At 46.5% G+C, this 20,150-nt stretch overlaps 1 protein-coding gene across 28 annotated transcripts in view; it reads left to right on the plus strand.

Annotated features, from left to right (window-relative positions):
- SCML4 (Scm polycomb group protein like 4) overlaps window positions 1–19,103 on the plus strand; it is a 118,832-nt gene extending 99,729 nt beyond the window's left edge. For 9 of the 28 annotated variants that reach the window (XM_077999620.1, XM_077999626.1, XM_077999619.1 and 6 more), the window contains 3 exons: window positions 3,599–3,889; window positions 15,204–15,349; window positions 17,884–19,103. In XM_077999620.1, the coding sequence (XP_077855746.1) occupies window positions 3,599–3,889; window positions 15,204–15,349; window positions 17,884–18,009 (563 nt within the window). In that variant the 3' untranslated portion in view covers window positions 18,010–19,103. Of the gene's footprint in view, window positions 1–3,598; window positions 3,895–5,002; window positions 5,625–5,864; window positions 6,164–15,203; window positions 15,361–17,883 lie in introns of those variants that run through there. The other 19 variants (XM_077999623.1, XM_015137036.3, XM_077999631.1 and 16 more) reach the window with 10 other exon arrangements.
- Window positions 19,104–20,150: the final 1,047 nt, after the last annotated feature.

Raw genomic sequence — 20,150 nt, forward strand, 5'->3', positions numbered from 1 at the left:
ACAATGTTTTGTAGTTTTCAGAGTTTGTTTGAACTTTTATTAAAGTTATTCCTTAGTATTTTATTTTATTCTTTTTCATACTATTATAAATGGAATTATTCTCAATTTTATTTTCTAATTGTTAATTGCAAATGTGTAGAAATACAATTGATTTTTGCACATTGATCTTGTATCCTTCAACCTTGCTGAACTATTTATTAGTTCCAACAGTGTTTTAAGTGGGTTCCTTAAGATTTCATACACATCAGAGATAGTTTTACTTTTTCCTTCCTAATCTAGATGGCTTTTCTTTTCCTTAACCTAACTGCGCTGGCTGTAACCTCTAGTACAATGTTAATAAAAGTAGCTGGAATGGACTGTCTCTTTTTATTCCTGATCTTGGGGGACAGCATCCAGTCTTTGACCATTAGCCACGATGTTACCTATAAGTTTTTTGCAGATACCCTTTGTTGGATTGAGGAAATTCCCTTCTATCCCTAGTTTGTTGAGTGATTTTATCATAAAAGCGTATTGGATTTTGTCAAATGTTTTCTGCATCTGTTAAGATGATTGTGTGATCTCCGTTTTATTATTCTATTCATATGGTGTATTACATTAATTGATTTTTGAATGTTAAATCAGGCTTGCATTCCTGGGATAAATCCTAGTTGGTCATGGTGTATATATCTTTTCATACATTGCCGGGTTCAGTTTTGCCAGTTTTTTGTTGAGGATTTCTGCATTCATATGAATAACAGATATTGGTCTGTAGTTTTCTTATGATGTGTCTGTCTGGTTTTAGTATAAGGGTAATCCTGTCTTTGTAGAAGTATTTGCCATAGAAGTCGTGAAGTATTTCACCCCCTTCTATTTTCTGGAAGAATTTGTAAAGAATTAGTATTATTTTTTCTTTAAATGTTTGGTAGAATTCAACCATGAAGTTATCCAGGCTTGGGCTTTCTTTGTGGGTAGTTTTCTGATTACTAATTCAATCCTTTTACTTCTTACAGGTCTACTCAGATTGTCTTTTTCTTCTTGAGTCAGTTTTAGTGGTTTGTTCATTTTATCTAAGTTATCTAATTTACTGGCATAAAATTGTTTATAGAACAGATGGTTCCCTACTTAAGATGATTTGACTTAATGATTTTTTCACTTTACGATGGTGTGAAAGTGATACACATTCAGTGAAAACCATACTTCAAGTATCTATACAACAATTCTGTTTTTCACTTTCAGTAAGTATTCAGTAAATTACATGAGATATTCAATACTTTATCGTAAAATTGGCTTTGTGTTAGATGATTTTGTCCAACTGTGGGCTAATGTAAGTGTTCTGAGCATGTTTGAGGTCAGCTAGGCTAAGCTATAATGTGTGGTAGATTAGGTATGCTAAATGCATTTTCAACTTATGATATTTTTAACTTATGATAAATTTGTTGGGATATAACCCTATTGTAAGCAAAGAGCATCCATCTGTATTTCTTAATCTTTTTCAATTTCTGTAAGGTTGGTAGTAATTTCAGGTTTTCATTTATGATTCTAGTAATTTGAATCCTCTCTCTTTCCTTCTTTATTTTTTATTTTTATTTTTTGTCAATCTAGCTAAAGGCTTGCAATTTTGTGGATTCTTTTTCCAAAGAACGAGCTTTTGGTTTTATGGATTTCTTCTATTGTTTTTAAAAATTCTCTATTGAATTAATTTTTGCTCAAATCTTTATTTCCTTCTTTGCTTTAAGTTTTTTTTTCCAGTGTCTTATGATAGATTAGGCTATTCATTTGAGATCTTTCTTCCTTTAACAGAAGTATTTACAGCTCTAAATTTACCTCTAACCACTACTTTAGCTGTATCCCATCTGCAAAGACTTTTATTTCCAGTCAAGCTCCACATCCATCCCCAACTAGGAGAAGATCTGCTAGCTCCCCTATAAAATCAAGTCTTAATCTTCAATACCTACATTATGGAAGAATCCATGCATGGAGAAGGCATCTGATCTTGTGGCCTCAAGTTTGTTTTTCATTGCCAATCATGGAGCATCCATTGGTTTTTGTTGCTGTTGTTTTGTTTTGTTTTTTTGCTGATTGCATTTTCTTTGGGCATACCAAGATCTGTTTTGATGGTGTCTAATATACAGATAATTACTGCTGGGGATAGGTAGACATGATCTTGTCTTGGTGGGAGGGACTAGAATAGTTTCCTTCTTTCTATCACCATAATTTCTCTGGACTTCCCCCACCCCCCCAAAAAAAACTCCGTGTAAAAATAATAAAACAAACAAAAAACCCACCATTCGACCACAGGTATAGCTCACAGGGACTTCAACAGGCTCAGTGATGAGATTTAAAAGTATAGGACTGTAATCCCAGCACTTTGGGAGGCCAAGGCCGATGGATCACTTGAGGTCAGGAGTTTGAGACCAGCCTGGCCAAAATGGTGAAACCCTGTCTCTACTAAAAATATAAAAATTAGCCGGGCATGGTGGTTCCAGCTACTCTTGGGAGTCTGAAGCAGGAAAATCACTTAAACCCGAGAGGTGGTGGTTACAGTGAGCTGAGATCGCACCACTGCACTCCAGCCTGGGTGACAGACTGATTGATTGAAACTCCATCTCAAAAAAAAAAAAAAAAAAATATGGTAAGTCCTGGTTTACCTAAGAGGCACTGATGATGAGGTTGGCAGACTTTCTAAGTCCTCTCCCCCGCTGCACTCTAGCTTGGCTCTTTAGCACTCCTGTGAAGGGCTTGGGGAGGATTGAGGGGCTGTCCAGATCGACACTTGCGTCGCTGCTTGTTAGCCGTGGAGGAGGACAGCCGCCCTCGTGTATCAGGACTAAAGGTGTGGGGAGAAAGCACCGTGGCACCTGAGCCACCACCCAGGCCACACAGTCATCTCTCCCGACTCTGGAACATTGTGACTCTTGCTTGATCTCTCCCAGGAGTCCTGCGCCAGGTGAGGGGGGCTGTGCTGGTGGGCGAGCAAGAGCAGGGAGTACAGGGAGATTCTGAGAAGCCAGCAGAGACTGTGAGGGCAGAGCCACTGTGGAAGAAGGTCTTTGATCTGGGCTTATTCTTTTCTTTTTTCTTTTCTTGAGGTAGAGTTTTGCTCTGCAAGCTCCGCCTCCCAGGTTCAAGCGATTCTCCTGCCTCAGCCTCCCGAGTAACTGGGATTACAGGTGCCTGCCACCACATCTGGCTAATTTTTTGTATTTTTAATAGAGACAGAGTTTCATCATGTTGGCCAGACTGGTCTTGAACTCCTAACCTCAGGTGATCCACCTGCCTCGGCCTCCCAAAGTTTAGGGATTACAGGTGGGAGCCACCATACCTGGCCCGATTTGGGCTTATTCTTAAGTCATCGATGGCCAAAATATCAATTTTCCTCTAAGCATGGAGGAGCACACCTCCTAATTCCTAATACCATATGCTCCTGTGGGCGAGGCAGCTCTCAGCCTGCTGACAGGTATGCTATTTGGAATTATGTTGTGGGATTAATTTCTCCTCTCTCCATCCTCACACATACTGGGGACTGTGTTGGCAGGGCAGGGTTTGCCAAGACGGATGGTCTGGTAGCTTCCTGAACTGCTCTCTGATATCTGCTTCTCTGTACTGTCTTCTTGCTTAGCCAAGACAGTCACCACTGAAGAGTACCTGGTGAACCCTGTGGGCATGAACCGCTACGGTATGGACCCCTCCGCCTCCACCTTTAACCACAGGGGCTCCTTGCCCCCCTCCTCCTCGCTGTACTGCAAGAGGCAGAACTCTGGAGACAGCCACCTTGGGGGAGGTCCTGCTGCCACAGCTGGTGGTCCCCGCACCAGCCCCATGTCTTCTGGTGGCCCCTCGGCACCTGGGCTGAGGCCCGCAGCCTCCAGTCCCAAGAGAAATGCAACCTCTCTTGAAGGAAACAGATGTGGTAATGTAATGCATGCATCAGATTCCCGCTGACACAACATCCCTTGCCCTCACGCAGGGAGCACAGCACCTGGGGAACGGGGAGTGTGGCTGTTTAAACACAGGACTGCTGGGAGATCAGAAATTTCCACAGGCCCTTTTATGGATTCTTGAGGTTCTCAAAAACAGCCAAACTCAACCTTTGATAAGCAAAGAAAACCATGTATTAGGGTAGGCTAGGCCACAGGATACATAGACTCCAAAATGTACACAGGCTCAAATACCATAGAAATTTTTGTTCAAGAGCCAAAGGCAAATGTTCCTGATTCATGGATGCATCTCAATTTAGGGACACAGGCTCCATCTATTTTGTGGCTCTGCCACCCTCTACAGCCTTCAGGCCCCATGCATTTGGGGACTAGAAAGGGAAAGAAGGGATGGAGAAGGCACAGGCGCTTCTCTGCAGTCTGAGAGTGATGCTCATTACTTCCACTCACATCTCATTGGCAAAAGCTGGTCATTTTGCCACACTTAACTATAAGGGACTCTGAGAGCTGTAGGTTAGCTCTGCCCAGGAAAAAGGAGAACCAGACCTTGGTAAAGAATTGTCTCTTGCATAGCAGGTGTCACTTTCAGGATACAAATATGTGGTTAGAAGCAGAGGTAGGCAGAATTCCCCCAATACTGGTTGTAATGCCACGTCTGTCTTGTCCACTAAAGAAAGCTTGTTGGACTGCAATCTACAGAAGCACTATGAGGGATAAAGGATTAAAGTAATAGCTTGAAGGCCCTTCTGATTGATGTTTTAAAAAATAATTTTCAAGCTTCAGTATTTTGATAGTGCATAAAGGCCATAGAGTATAGTAGATAATCACTGGGACTTCAGCCAGACAGCCAGGGCTGAGATGCTGGATCTGCTGCTTCCTGCCTACCTTTTGCAAGTCTTAACTTACCTGTGCTTTGGTTTTCTCACCTATAAAAGTGCAACAATAATAATGGCAGTACCTGCCTCATGGGATTGTTGGGAGGATTAAATGAGTTCATACATGCATTTAGTATGAGGACTAGGTTGTAATAAGAGCTCAATAAATGCTAGTAGTTACAGCATAGATCTTTTTAACACATCCCTTAACAGATCACAGCCCATCAGCTCCACAGCTGAGAACTGCTGAAGAAAGAAGGCCCCAGGCCAAGGAGTCTGGGAGTCTTCATCTTGCCACCCTGTGGGCACCTCAGTGGGCAGGCTCTGTCTTCTGTGGCAAGCCACATTTCTCCCCTGAACCCAGGACCCTTCCACCAGTGACCCCAACAAGCTGCACACATGAGCCATTTTGTATGATTCAAGACCCTCCACACATTCCCTTCTAAGAGCCTCATCCAACCCACATGAGCATGGCCCTGAGCAGCTTCCCCTGGCCAAGGATGGAGAGGTGAGAAGGGGTCCCTGGCTGGAGAGCTGTTGAGGGGTAGAGCACAGATTCTGTCTCCATGGCAGCTCTTGCCAAATGTAGGCTACTTTCCAACACTATCACACAGGACCATAAGCCAGGCAGATTAAGTGAGCAGAGCCCTGTTTTCCAAAGGAGAGCAACATTGTTCCATCTGATTCCTAAGAACAAGAGAAAGGGACATGATCTGGCACAAACCAACACTGTAAAGTAAACCAGGGGCAGCCTTGATTTCATAGGTTTGTCCCCAGTGTTAGCATAATAACTGGCATGTGGTAGGTGTTCAATAAACATGCATCATGTCTGTGCCCTCATGGTGTCCCCTTGTCTTGTCAAAACACTCATCCTTATGTCCCTCTGGCATTTAAATGTCTCTTTCTCTCATCCTCTTCTCCTCAGCCCAATTCCCCTTTTCTCAGGGTGGTGATCACAGGACACCATGCTGATTGAATTGACTCATAATCCCAGAGTGTCCCACTTTTTAAAAAGGAGATATTTACTCTCTCCCACGCACGTTGGTACAATTTCAGTCCTATGTCTTACATGCAGGATTTCCAGCAGTAAGAGGGAGGCATGATGTGGTTGGAGAGAACTTCTATCACTCACTCGACAACAGTCTGCCCTGTTCAGTCCAACTGGTGACCCAGGGCCAGGGAATCCAGGGCTCTTCAGATGGCCTCAGCATAGTTCCCTTCCCCAGCCCCTCATGCCTCCTTCCAGTTGAGCCCTAGGATGTCCTCCTGTCCTTTACTTTCATCCCCATCCCAGCCCTTTGTTCTCCTGTGTATGAGTCTGTTCTCATGCTGCTAATAAAGACATACCTGAGACTGGGTAATTTGTAAAGGAAAGAGGTTTAATGGACTCATAGTTCCACATGGCTGGGGAGGCCTCACAATCATGGCAGAAGGCAAGGAGGAGCAAAGTCAAGTCTTACATGGTGACAGGTAAGAGGGCTTGTGCAGGGGAACTCCCCTCTATAAGACTATCAGATGTCATGAGACTTACTCACTACCACAGGAACAGTATGGGGGAAACCGACACCATGATTCAATTATCTCCACCTGGCTCCATCCTTGACACATGGGGATTATTACAATTGAAGGTGAGATTTGGATGGGGACACAGACCTAACTCATATCATCCTGGAATCAGGCCCTGACAGTCTGAGTAATCTTGCCAGACAACTGGCCGAGGGGCAGCCCAGACCCTTCCTCAGGCTCTAGCTCTGAGAAGGCCCTCTCTGCTGGAGCCTAGTTACACCCCAGGAGAGGCCCCCTAGCTCAGGCCCTTCTGCCTCTCAGGTTCCGGGATGAGATCAGAGAAACAGAGTCCACCAGTGCCTGCTGCCTTTCATCCCAAGAACATCAATAACTGTACCCTGAATACTGGCTGTCTTTTTAATAACTTAGAGGTATTAGAACCAGCCAGGCATGGTGGCTCATGCCTGTAATCCCAACACTTTGGGAGGCCAAGGTGGGTGGATCACTTGAGGTCAGGAGTTCAAGACCAGCCTGACCAACATGGTGAAACCCCGTCTCTACTAAATATACAAAAATGAGCCGGGCGTGGTGGTGCCTGCCTGTAATACCAGCTACTTGGGAGGCTGAGGCAAGAGAATCACTTGAACCTGGGAGGTGGAGGTTGTAGTGAGCAGAGATTGCACCACTGCACTCTAGCCTGGGTAACAGAGCTAGACTCTGTCTCAAAAAAAAAAAAAAAAAAAAAAAAAAAGAAATATTAGAGGGAACTTTGCCCAAGACCCTGACATCCAGTTGTCCATAATCAGCAGGACCCCCACCATGGGACTGTGGGATGTTTAAAATCACAAAGCCACCTAACCTCTTTGGAGAAAACCTGCTACATGATGTATCAGTTAAAGTTCACTGTTGAGGCTTTGTGATACATTGAAGAAAAATGAAATTATTCATCCTTTGTACATCTATTAACACTTTAATTCCCCAAGGATTCCTTTTAACCAGTGCCTTCTTAGGGTGCTAAATACAACTGCAGGTACCAGAAACAGCCAGTCAGACAGGCACATTCTAAGCAGTGAGACAGAGGAAGTGAGTGGGGAGAAGATGGAAGGAAGGATAAGCACCAGTGTCTCTGAAAGAGGTTTCCATTTCTGCTTACATTTCATTGACCAAAATTTAGTCACATGGCCACTTGCTGCAAGGGATGCTGGGAAATGTGGTTTTCATTCCCAGCAACTGTGATTCCAGATGGAAATTAGGGCTGCTATTACGGAGGAAGAAGTGCAAAATAACGCTAAGTAGGCAATGGGAAGTCGGATCAGAAATGCTCACTCCCTCCTTTTCCCTCCCACGGCACTTTGTTTCCTCATCTATAGTTCTTACTCTAACGTGTCCTAGAGAAGGGAACAGACCCTCAGCTTTGTGAAGTCTCTTATTCATATTTGAACCCCCCTACAGCCCCGGCAAAGGGGGCTTGTTTGAGGCCTTATCAAACTGTTATTTATTGAACACCTACACTCAAGGGGGCCAGATACTTTCCACACATTGTTCATGGTTTATTATAAGTTATATGTTTAGGATTTAATATTTATAAAAAGATATTGGTATATTTGATTTAAAGGAAAAGAAAAAGAGGTTCAAGAGAAGGGAAATCAAGTGCTGAGCCAGGATCTGACTTCAATGGTCTCCAAAGCTTGTGTCTTTCAAAACAACCCCAGGGGTTTTCAAATCGTGCCTGATGACTTTCAAGGTTCTAAGAGATGGAGAAGACGGAACAAGAGCAGACAGGACTCCAGGTGCCCTCCCGCTCTTGAAGCAGGGCCTGTTCACATTTGCAGGGTGGGGTTCTATATGTGCTTTGCTTAAACAAAATCTGTACAGCTAAAAATGTTTGGAAATGATGGAGATAAAAACCGTGCTGACTTGAGTGGCAGGATGTTAAAGTGGGAGAGAAACCACCAGCGTCCTCACCCATTTCTCACCTAGCTGTCAGCCTGGTGCCCATTGTGGATCCCCCCCACACCCCACCATCCCACCCAAATGACTGTTCAATATTGCTCTGAAGTTCCATCCCAAGTAAAAGCAGTTGTCACCAAAAAACCATACCTCTTTAAGAGAGTTTGCTCCAAGTCATAAACCATGGAAGAGACTTAGAAATGGCCTTTCCCCGTGGTACTAATCAAAATGGTTTAAAACCACAGAAGCCAGAAAACTGCATGAGGCTGCAGGCAGAAGGGTGGGTACTGATGACATGACAAACTCCTCGGCCTTCTCTCTCTGGCGGTACTTACCTTTAGCTCCCTGCAGTCGTGATCTATCACATCTGTCTCCGCTGCCAGTGGGCTCCGAGGGGATGTGTTCACAGGGCACATTTTCCTGGTGTCTGCTGACGCTCTGGTGAAAGTTTGAGAGCTCTTCCTTGTCTCTCATCCAAGATATAATCACCAAGAGCTATAAAGAGGTTTTGGATAACAAAAGCTTCCTGACTTGGGCATTTAACAAGACACACTGTAGAATTCCCAACCACAACTAGGTCCAAGATTCAGAATCAAGAAATGAAGTCAATCTGATATTGCTATTACAACCCAAATGCTTCCTGTGGTTGGATTTTTATTTGATAGAGCCTGGCATTGGGTGAGGGATGGAGACAATTTAGCTAGAAAAAGAAGAATGAAAACAGCATTCTATGTGAGGAGGTGAAGTGGACAAAAGCATGGCGAGAGCTGATTAATTAAAGAGTTTGTGCAGGGGCTGGGTGCAGTGGCTCACACCTGTAATCCCAGCACTTTGGGAGGCAGAGGTGGGCGGATTGTCTGAGGTCAGGAGTTCAAGACCAACCTGGTCAACATGGTGAAAACTGTCCCGACTGCTACTCGGGAGGCTGAGGCTCGAGAATCACTTGAACCCGGGAGGTGGAGGTTGCAATGAGCCGAGATCACGCCAGTGCACTCCAGCCTGGGTGACAGAGCGAGACTTCATCTTAAAAAAAAAAAAAAAAAAAGGGTTTGTGCAGGGACACCAGGGAAACCATGCTGGGAAGTTTGGGATCCATGTCAAGCAAATGGGACTTTGCTCTGCAGTAACTGTAAACCAGGCATTTCTGAACATAGGAGTGAGCTGGTGGCCCTGGGATTTAGGAAAACAAATCTACTGACCACTTATGGAATGACATCATCATCATAAGAAGAACAGTAACGACCTAATGAGTAATCCTGTTTAATGCTTTACAACATTATGCCATTTAATCCTTGCAACAGCTCAGCAAGGTGTTTTATAGAGGAAGCAACTAAGATTCAGGGTTTGGTTGGTCCCAGCCAGCAGAGACTTCCTAGGCGCAGTGTGCCAGGGGCTCTTCTCACATCTGAGGACAGAGCTGTGAATAAGACGGACACCGGCCCTGTTCTCTGAGGGTTTGCAACTCCAGGGAGACAAATGTCAACAAATTAGTACACAAATTTCATTACAGTTGTGATGGTTGCTGTCAGGGAAAAGTGTGGATGCTGTGGGAGAATCAGATGGGGAGGGAGGGGCTGAGCCTACCCTTAGGAGTCAGGAACGGCTTCCCAGAGAAGGGACAGTGGAGCTGGCTGGAATCAGCAGGAGGAAAGACAACCAGGGAGGGTCAGTGGGGAGGAGGGGTAGCTGGAGGCTTCCCAGCAAAGGTCACAGTGCCTGCCAGGAGGTCACAGTGTCTTCTGGTGGCCAAGAAGGAGTCTAGCTCAGCTCAGCTTGGCTTCAAGCCCACAGTCTCTCCTTGTTTCTAGAGACATGCTCCCTCCTCACACAGGCAGGCCAGCTGGTCTCAAATCATTAAAAGAAAAATCTGATTAAACTCTAAGGATTGGGTGGGCTCTCTTCCCTCTCATCTCTCTCACCTCATGGCATCTTGAAAACTAGATAGGGTGAGTGGCGCTTGCCTATAATCCCAGCTACTCCGGAGGCTGAGGCAGGAGAATCACTTGGACCTGGGAGGCAGAGGTTGCAGTGAGCCGAGATCACCCTTCTACACTCCAGCCTGGGCAACAGATAGAAATAATGAAAAACAGCACTGTTTCAAGCCACATAATTTTGCCATAATTGTGGGCTAGCCTGGGCACCTCACACATTTGATATGGCATTGTATCTAGAAAGGAAGCGTCTAGCGGGAGCAGGTCACTTGGAGATGCTGAGAACAGATCCCCCTCCCCTGCCCCTCACCAACCCCGGCCCTCCCAACCCAGCTGCAGCTGCCAGAAACCAAGAGGGCCTGGGCAGCTCACAGGCAGCCTGAGGACACAGGGGTCCCTGTCGGAGACAATGACCTTCCAGTCTTTGAGATTCTTAAGGTCAGGCTCCAGCCCTGAGCCACATTCTCTTGATTCTTAAAATATTCTTAAGAAGCAAAAAATAATATTCACAACTTATAGATGAAGACAATGAGGTCCGTAGAGAATGATCAGAGCCCGGGAGGGACAGGATGCCTGGCCATGGCTGCACTTGTGTTTTGCATGTGGACACACTCATGCAGCCTTCAGTTGTGGGAGGAGGTGACTCCCTTCGTGTGAACAGCCTGAGGTGGGAGGGGTTACACAGCATCATAAGGGGCTGGCAGGGGCTTAGAGATCAAGCCCTTTTATTTTACAGCAGAGAAGCAGAGGGTTGATCACATGGCTGGTGGGTGGCAGGGGTTTCTGACTCCCAACTCACTGCTCATTCCGCTCCTCCACATGACTCTGTCATTAGCTAAAGAGTTTCTTCTGAGTTATGAATGAGTGAAAGGAAATTACGTACGTATGGATGTGCTCACGGGCATGTGTAAGGCAGAGGGAGATTCACAGAGAGTATGCAAGTACCTGTGCTGTGAAAATCGGGATTGCTTTGAAACACTGACTCACAGTCATCCTAGCTCTGGTAAAGGTGAGTTCAGCTTTAGAAACAAGCATATTTAATCCATTCATAACTGAGTTTCACTTTTCACATGCCTCTGGCAGGCCCCAGGGAATGACAAGACCAGGCACAATGTCCTCCTGGTTAGAGAACTCTGCCTGCTCACCAAGTTGTCTGGCCAGTACTTCTTGACGTGCTCTGTCTTCTTAGGAGCAAGACTTTTCCACATCCATCATGTCTTACTGTTGACCTATCACATCTGCCTGCCCCAGCTGCAGCAGGCTCCACCCATCTGTCTTCCTGACACCTTCACCACAGCTGGAGAGGGAGTGGCTAGTGTATTTATCATTTTCGTGAGCACAGACCACTGAGAGGCTCTGCAAACCTGCCACTGGAAAGTTCCATTTGTTTTCCTTTCTAAAGCAAATCTATGTGCTTTGGATCAGGAGCAGCTCCCAAGGTGTGACTTAGGCTGCCTGCTGCCCTCTGTCTTGTATGACTAAAAGGTCCCCTAAGAAACACGCCCGAGCCAGGCCCCTGCTGCCTCCGCTCCATCCTGGAAAAGTGAAAAGTGCCCACAGCAAGCACCAGGTACCAGGAACAGAGCCCACTTTGCCATCTCAGTTATCTCTTTCCTTCCACAGCAATTGCCCCGAGAGCCTCCTCCTTAACGACAAACCAGCCACCTGGCTCAGCCCTTCAACACTGTTTTTGGAGGTCCCTGACCTAGCTCAAAGGACTGTAGGTTCCTGTGAATGATCCTGTTAATTGGTCTGGGTTTTCGTCCCCTTCCTGTCAAATGCAGGAAATTAGATTTGACCTCTGCTCTGATCACTCTAAAATTATTCTTGGCACTGAAGACTTCCAGCCTTTGTAATCAGAGCATCTATTATCACCCTGATTAACGCCGATGTTCTGATGGGGCGAGATCCAAAGGCAGTGTGATTTCCGTGATTCCTCGTCCCCATGTTGAGTGCAGATGTCTTTAAATGGAGTGAAATCATCTTTAATAAGCATGGATCAGCATTCAGATGGCTCCAGGGTGCATTAACAGATTCCCAGAAAAATGCCCCGTGCCAAACTACCTTATGGGACCCTTCCAGGTCCCACAAGGAAGAGGCAGGGAAAATCTCAAAGTCAATCCAGTTCTCAGCCAAACCATTACGTGTTTAGGACAGACGCAGAAATGCGATGCTGTGTTTTCCTCAGTGCTAATGGAGCAGCATGCACGTCTCAGGCACATTAAAAAGAGGAAGGAGACAGAGACAGCAGAAAACCACTGTGCCCTGAGATCTAAAGAAGGGAGATAAAGTGAAGGCTTCTCAACTTCTAACTAGAATACTGTAGGAAAGCTGCTTCATTGTTCAGAGCCTTGACTTTTTTCCAGCCTTGAAATACAAGTAAAGATTACACACACGGGCTTTTGTATAAGTTACCTAGACTGTGTCTACAGAGTATATTGATTCATCTCACATTTATCAAGCCCATATTTATAAACACAGTCATGCATCACTCAATGGGATACATTCTGGGAAATGCATCCTTAGGTGATTTCGATGTTGTGTGAAAATCATAGGTTGTACTTGCACAAACCTAGATGGTATAGTCTACTATACACCTAGGCAGTGTGGCATAGCCTATTGCTTTTAGGCTACAAACCTGTACAGCATGTTACTGTACTGAATACTGTAGGAAATTGTAGCACAGATCACCAGGCGATAGGAACTAGAATCATTATCATCTTATGGGACCACCGTCCTTAGGCAGTACAGGACTGTATATGTACTCTGAGCCATGGAGGAGTCAATGATTATAACCCCTGTCATGAGAGGATCACATTTGTATTTTTCACCAAACACTTCACCCAGCACGTGGTACAGAGAAGGTGCTCAGTCAATGTTTGTGGAGTGAGTGGGAGGAATCCTTAGGAAATTAAAATCTAACTAGAGGTTATAGAGAAGTTCATAAATAATTGTACTACAAAGCGGAATGTGAAAGCACATTAAGAGACAGATGAACAAATAAAGATGTAGGAATAAAGGGGTAGGAGGCTGGGTGCTGTGGCTCACACCTGTAATCCCAGCACTTTGGGAGGCCAAGATGGGTGGATCACCTGAGGTCAGGAGTTCCCAGCCAGCCTGACCAACACGGTGAAACCCTGTCTCCACTAAAATACAGGAATTAGCTGGGCGTGGTGGTGGGTGCCTCTAATCTCAGCTCCTCGGGAGGCTGAGGCAGAAGAATCGCTTGAATCCGGGAGGTGGAGGTTGTAGTGAGCAGAGATCGCGCCACTGCACTCCAGCCTGGGCAACAAGAGTGAAACTCTGTCTCAAAAAATAAATAAATAAAATACAATAAAATAAAGGGGTAGGAAGGTGATGTGCAGGCTGCAGGAAGTACAGAACATTTCTGTTCATGAAGGCATCAGGTGGAACATGAGTGGGAAGGAGAGAGGGTAAATGCCTTCTAGGTTGAAGCCAAAGCACCAGCCACAGGCAGAGGAAGGAAGCTGGGGAGACATCCGGTCGGTCACAACAAGTGTACCCAGACAGACAGGCGGTGCACAGGAGATGAGGGCTGTGGGGAAGGGAGGGAGGCTCCTGCCCTTGGTGGAGCACTTGACATAGGTCAGACTCGGGGCAGGGCAGTATCCCATCTCTGTCCTCACACCTGCCCCTCCAGGTAGAAAGCACGGCCATTTCACACATGAGCTACATCCTGGTCCAATCACCAGCAAGCGGCAACTCCAGGATCTGTCCCTAGGTCTCTCTGGCACCAAAGCTCTTCTCCCCCTCCATTAAGAAAGAAAAATATTATTAAGACCAAGAGAGCCCTTGACCTTGAGGTAGAATGAGGACTCAGTGTGTTGGTAAGGGGGACCCATGGAGAGATGGGTCTTAGGGAGAACATGAGGCAGTGGTAGTTGTAGGCAGTAGGAAGAACAGGGCATGGCCCAAAAATACCCATTAGGAACCCATGGCAGGGGTTTAGGTGGCAGGCTCTGGGACTGGGATAGCAGGGTTGGAAGAGAGGACACCAGCATCAGAGGCATTCTCCCAAGAGCTTCAGAATAATTAAATGTGGGAAGCACAAAAAGGGGAGGAGGAAGAGGTAGGTTCCCCAAATGGGGGAGATAGGAAGAGGAGCTGGCTGTAGGGAAAGAGGATTAATTAGTTCGGGACATACACACACAAAAATCAACCCGTAAGTATTGCCAGCCATTGAATTCATTGCTCTCTTCCTCCTTCACTGCCCTGAGCCTTTTCACCTGCTGCATGGGAAATACCCTATGCAACCATTTCCCAGGGACCAGCTATGGACCAGGCACAGGTTAGGCCCTTTGTGGTCAGGGAGTTCGCAGTGCAGCGGGGGAGACCCAGGCAAATGCTCTGACAGCCCCAGAGGGCCATGCAAGGACTCAGTGTGTACCTGAGGCAGTGAGTGAGGGGACATCCTCTTTCTGCATGTGTGACCAGGGATGGCTCTGAGGATGCTGCCGCAGACTTGCCTTCTGCAGAGACCGTAAACGAGAACCAAAAGCTACCTCAATTCTGCCATGCTTCTATCATCTCAGTGTGAAGGCCACGGAGGCAGAAAGGACCCCAAGTCACTGGCCTCACTGATGTGATGAGGCTCATCTGGACACTCATCTTAGCACACTTGCCCTGGTCACCAGGTACCCAGGCTCAGGAGGCCCTGGGCCCGCTGAGAAAGAACTGAGCGGGAGAGTCTTGAAAACTTCAACTCGGGTGGGAATTCCAGCCTATTGAAGGGAATCCACTGTCTCGCGCTTCTTCTCCTGGGAGAGCAGTGAGCTTTGGCATAGATGGGGAGGGTAATGTATCTAGGAGTGGCCTTCCGTGCTCTGGGCTGCTGATAGAGCTGCCACTCACAGTCTTTCCCTGTGACAGGAGGTCACTTGGGTCAGCTCCTTGGACTCATGGGCACTGAGGACCCCCCTTCCAGGCTAGGTGGGGGCAGGCAGCACCAGGTAGGTGCCCGGCCCTGTCCCACTGGCTCACGGTCTCCCTCTCTGTACCTCATCCAGCCTCAAGCCCTTCTCAGGATGCGCAGGATGCCAGGCGGCCACGGAGCAGGAACCCCTCCGCCTGGACTGTGGAGGACGTGGTGTGGTTTGTGAAGGATGCCGACCCGCAGGCTCTGGGGCCTCACGTGGAGCTCTTCAGAAAGCACGTATGCGAGTGGTGGGTTTGACCTTGGGGGGATTGGGGGAGCAGGCATGGAAGGAGAGTGAGGTTCAGGGAGCTGCGGGATGCTGCCAGGGGAGGTGTGGGGGGAGCTCTAAACTAAGGCCTAGGGGCACTCTCAAGGGAGCCAGAGATGAGAGGGACAGGTACAACCACAGGGTCCTCAGAGCAGAACGACCACTTAATTTGTTTTTAAAGGAATATTTGCCCCATCTGTTCTCTCATGTTGGCCTTCATCAGGAGTGCCTGCTTCCTGCCCATCCAGCCGTCTGTGCATACAACAAATATTGACAGCACACCTACGACATACCAGGCAAACCGCAGTAGTGCCTGTTCCTAAACCACTTCAAGGATTAAATAAGAAAATGCACAAAAGGTGTTCGGCACGGTTCCTGGCTCAGACAGCCTTCACTGAGCAGAGAGCATTATGATGATTTTGAGATATGCTAAAATATAGAGAGATGGTAATTTTTTTTTAAAGATAAGAATCAGTAATTTACCTGCTAGGCTTACTATACTCATTTTGTTTTTGTTTGAGACGGAGTCTCACTCTGTCACTCAGGCTGGAATGCAGTGGTGAGATCTCAATCTTGGCTCACTGCAGCCTCTGCCTCCCCAGTTCAAGCAATTCTTGCGCCTCAGCCTCCCAAGTAGCTGGGATTACAGGTGCCCGCCACCATGCCCGGCTAATATTTGTATTTTTAGTCGAGACAGGGTTTCACCATATTGGCCAGGCTGGTCTCATCCCAAAGTGCTGGGATGACAGGCGTGAGCCGCCGCGCCTGGCTCTGTACTCATTTTGTATCGTGCTGTTACAGATTACCACCAGCATAGTGGCCTTACACAATCCACCTTCTCTGTCTAACCACTCTGGGGTTCAGGAGCCTGGCATGGGTCTCACTGGGCTCAGCCAGCAAGGCTGCCTTTCCTTCTGGAGGTTCTAGGAGAATCCGCGTGGTTGTCTTTTCCGGCTTCTAGATCCACCATCAGTCCTTGGCTCCCGTCCCCCTGCCATCATCTTTAAAGCCTGTAACATCAAGCTGAGGCCTGTTTGCTGCTCGGGCTGCCATCCCTGGTTGTCGCTGCTGATGTCCTCTTCCATGTTTAAGGAGTTTTGTGATTACACAGCCGCCCCCTCCCCACCCACCCGGCCCCATAATCCGGGATAATCTCCCTACTTTAAAGTCAGTGGATTAGCAAGCTTAATCCCACCTGCAACCTTAATTCCCCTTTGCCATCTAACTTGACATTCACAGGTTTGGGGACTAGAATCCAGACATTGTGCATGGAGGGGAAGGAGCGTTATTCCGCCTTCCGCCGTGACCATTATTTTTGTTTCCTGATTCTCACTTTATTTGGTGATTCTGTCATAGAAATCATGCTCTCCGATCTGAGGAGGATTCTCATCTAACTCAGCACTTGTCTTTTATTAGGCATATGTTGGCCTCATCTAACAATGGGGCCTTGAGACCAGGAACCACAGAGTGGGTTATGCTCGGACAGATTTGGGCAGGGGGAGTCTGGCTGTCTTCCAGGGTGGGAGGAGACGGTGGGAGTCCAGGAGGTGAGGGAAATAAAAGACAGTAGAAAATGAGGCTCCTGGGAGCGGCCCACAGGTAAGCCTTGCCCACTGCCATGTTGTCAAAGACATGGAGAGTGAGTGACACAGAGTGGGTGCTCCATCAATACTGGTTGGCTGGGCAGATGAATAGAGGGCTGGTGACCCTGACACCGTTACATGAGTCCTGTAACTATGTCTCTTCTCCCCGCCGAGCACCTCAGATTTCTACCCTTTGTCTCCAGTGACCTGAAAATAGCACTAAAGGTGACCATGGAAGCCCAGCCTTGCTAGGTTCATGAACTCAGCTTGCATTCTGGAGGGTGACCATTTTCAATGACCAATGGCAGCAGCACCCGGACCAAACCGCAAAGGACTGGCTCATCCCCTTAGTAGTTCTTTGTGCTGAACCCTGAGATGAAGCAGGTGCATTCTTTAGTGTATTCTGTCTAGTGGAACAGACAGGGCTAAACACATCTGAAATCCTCCATTGGGTGGAATGAGTAGTTTTGTCATCAGCTAAAGGTAGGTGGGCCTACCAAGAAAAGAAATGAGAAATTAGGGCAATAGGTGGAGGTTTGGAATAGAAAGACCCTCTAGTTTCAGTGTCTAATGGATGACACTTCTTGCCCCTTTAGCCAAGGTTGGATGAGGAGATAAACTTCCTAAGTGGGATATTGGGAACACACATGGGGTTGTGTTTGATTCCTTCAATGAGGGGAGGGCAGGAATATGAAACATCCCGTGTATCAGACGACTACAGGGAGATGATGGGGAGAGGAGAACACAGTATTTGTTTGCTTTAATATTTTAAAAGATCTTGCCCCAGGACCAAGAGAATATGCTGCCTAAACCAATCCATATGCCCTGAGCACATCCCCTGACCATACCTTAACCTTAGCCACTGTTTGATGACTCTGACCATCTTCTGGGTTTTCTTTCTTCTGATCCTATCCCACCAGGAGATTGATGGCAATGCTCTGCTGTTGCTGAAGAGTGACATGGTCATGAAGTACCTGGGCCTGAAGCTGGGACCCGCACTAAAACTCTGCTACCACATTGACAAACTGAAGCAAGCCAAGTTCTGACTTTTTAAAAAAGACACAAGCGAAACCCAAAACAACAGATCTCAAGATTATCTTCTGCCTTACCAACATCCCACCAATATCACAAAATAGACTCTCCTCTTAAAATTAACAGCCACAAAGACGTGGTCTTTTTATAAAACTTGTGAATCTTTGCCTTTTAAAGAATTTAATGTGGACCTTTTTGAAAGGCTCCTCTGTGTTAATAATTTGCCAAAAAATTACAAAAGCCTCTGATTTTTAACATCCCTATTATGCTGATTTCTCTTAAAGTGGGTCCTATTTGCATAACGAGAGAGTGGGGAACTGAATGCTTATGTCCAAGGAAAGTTCTGGAGGGTTCAAAGGATGAAAGAAGGACCTTTGTCCCTGCAGTCTCTGCAGGGACACCCACCTCAGCACCATCTGCCTCTGACTCTGACCTGGGGACCTATCCATGTGAGCCTTGTTTGCCTCAGCTCTGGAAGCTGACTTCTGAAGATGACTGCCTCACCTTGCACTATCTGGAAAACTTGAATTATTTTGCTCCATGAAAGAAAAGGAAAAAAAAAAAATCTTTTCTATTCCTAGAAAATCTGAAGTACTGTGTTGCTCCGCTAGAGGGCAGACTGCTAATGAAATTTCAGGACCCTCACTGACTGCAGTAGCAAGATTATTCAGTACTGAGTGGATGGGTTACGGTGTCTGTGAACAAGATCTAGCCCACACAGAAACAGGGGATTTATTCCACAGTTAGCACCACAGATTGCGACTTGGGAAGAAACCATCAGCTAGAGGGGTCTAGTTCGTATCCAATCATTATTGACTGACTGACTGATACTCAACTAGCAAAGGCAAGAATTTGGAAGCACGCTCTACCCAGATGGGACTTTGGAGTTCCTTCTCTTCCAGAGTCCTCATTGAGGTGTTGAAGTGTTGGCATGCCGAAGAATCTTAGTGACATTTAGCCATGGGTGTTTCTTTAAAAAAGGAAAAGAAAATGTCTCAACGAAGCTTTGAAATGGGAGAGTGTTGATTTCTAGTTACATTGCTGGGTTATGTAGTTGTATCTGTGGCTAATTTTTCTAGTCCTCAACAAATACACAGACATGCTATTATGGGGTTTAATTCAATTTACAGATAGGTTTTCCTTCCTCACCGTGGAGTAATAGAAAAAATTGATTTTCTGCCCCTTTGCAGCTGTGTCCAGAGAAGGACAATGAATCCACAATTTATTAGGCAGAGGGACAACTTCTCCACCGTTCATTTTATCCTTCCCTTTTCTCTGTTTCCCTCCCTGTCTCTTCTTCTTCTTCACACTGAGCAGAAAACATATCTTCAAAATGAATTCACCTTTGCCATGTGCATAATCTCTTCCTTAAGAGGACATCAACAGTGTCGGAGATGAGGAGATGAACATTAGATTTTGGAATTTCTGGGAGGGAGAGGGTTAGGGATGACTCAGGGCCTCCCTTGGCCCAATGGTGAATCAGAAAAGGCACCCCTTTCTCTGGAATACAACCTGAGCAGGGGTCTCAGCTAGCAAGTGGAGCCGGGTGGGAGCTCAACCTCCTCACCCCTTGATCAGCTGCCGTTGTGCAGAACATGAATTGCATAACCTTGAGGGCAGCCCTGGGTAGATCTGCATAGTGACCCTCTATATAGTTAGAATCCAGATGAAGGCCATAAGAAATAGTCCATGTCATGCCGTTAGACCTGCTTTGATGTGCTGTATTTGAGAAAGCACATCGTAGCCTCCTTTTCAGACACACAAATGGTGGCTGGACTGAGAGCATAGCAGAGAAGGGGAGGAGGAGAATGTACTAAACTTGCTCACTGAATTGAGCTAGAGTGTGGAAGAGCTTGATATCTGATGGTTTTGTTACAGGAAGGGGTTCCCGATCCAGACCTCAAGAAAGGGCGCTTGGATCTCATGCAAGAAAGAATTCAGGGCGTGTCCATAGAGTAAAGTGAAAGCAAGTTTATTAAGAAAGTAAAGGAATGAAAGAATGACTACCCCATAGTCAGAGCAGCTCTGAGGGCTGCCAGTTGCCCATTTTTATGATTATTTCTTGATACTATGCTAAACAAGGAGGGATTATTCATGCCTCCTCCTTTTAGATCATATAGGGTAACTTCCTGACATTGCCATGGCATTTGTAAAC

Source organism: Macaca mulatta, chromosome 4 (genome assembly GCF_049350105.2).
Source record: "Macaca mulatta isolate MMU2019108-1 chromosome 4, T2T-MMU8v2.0, whole genome shotgun sequence".
NCBI lineage: Eukaryota > Metazoa > Chordata > Mammalia > Primates > Cercopithecidae > Macaca > Macaca mulatta.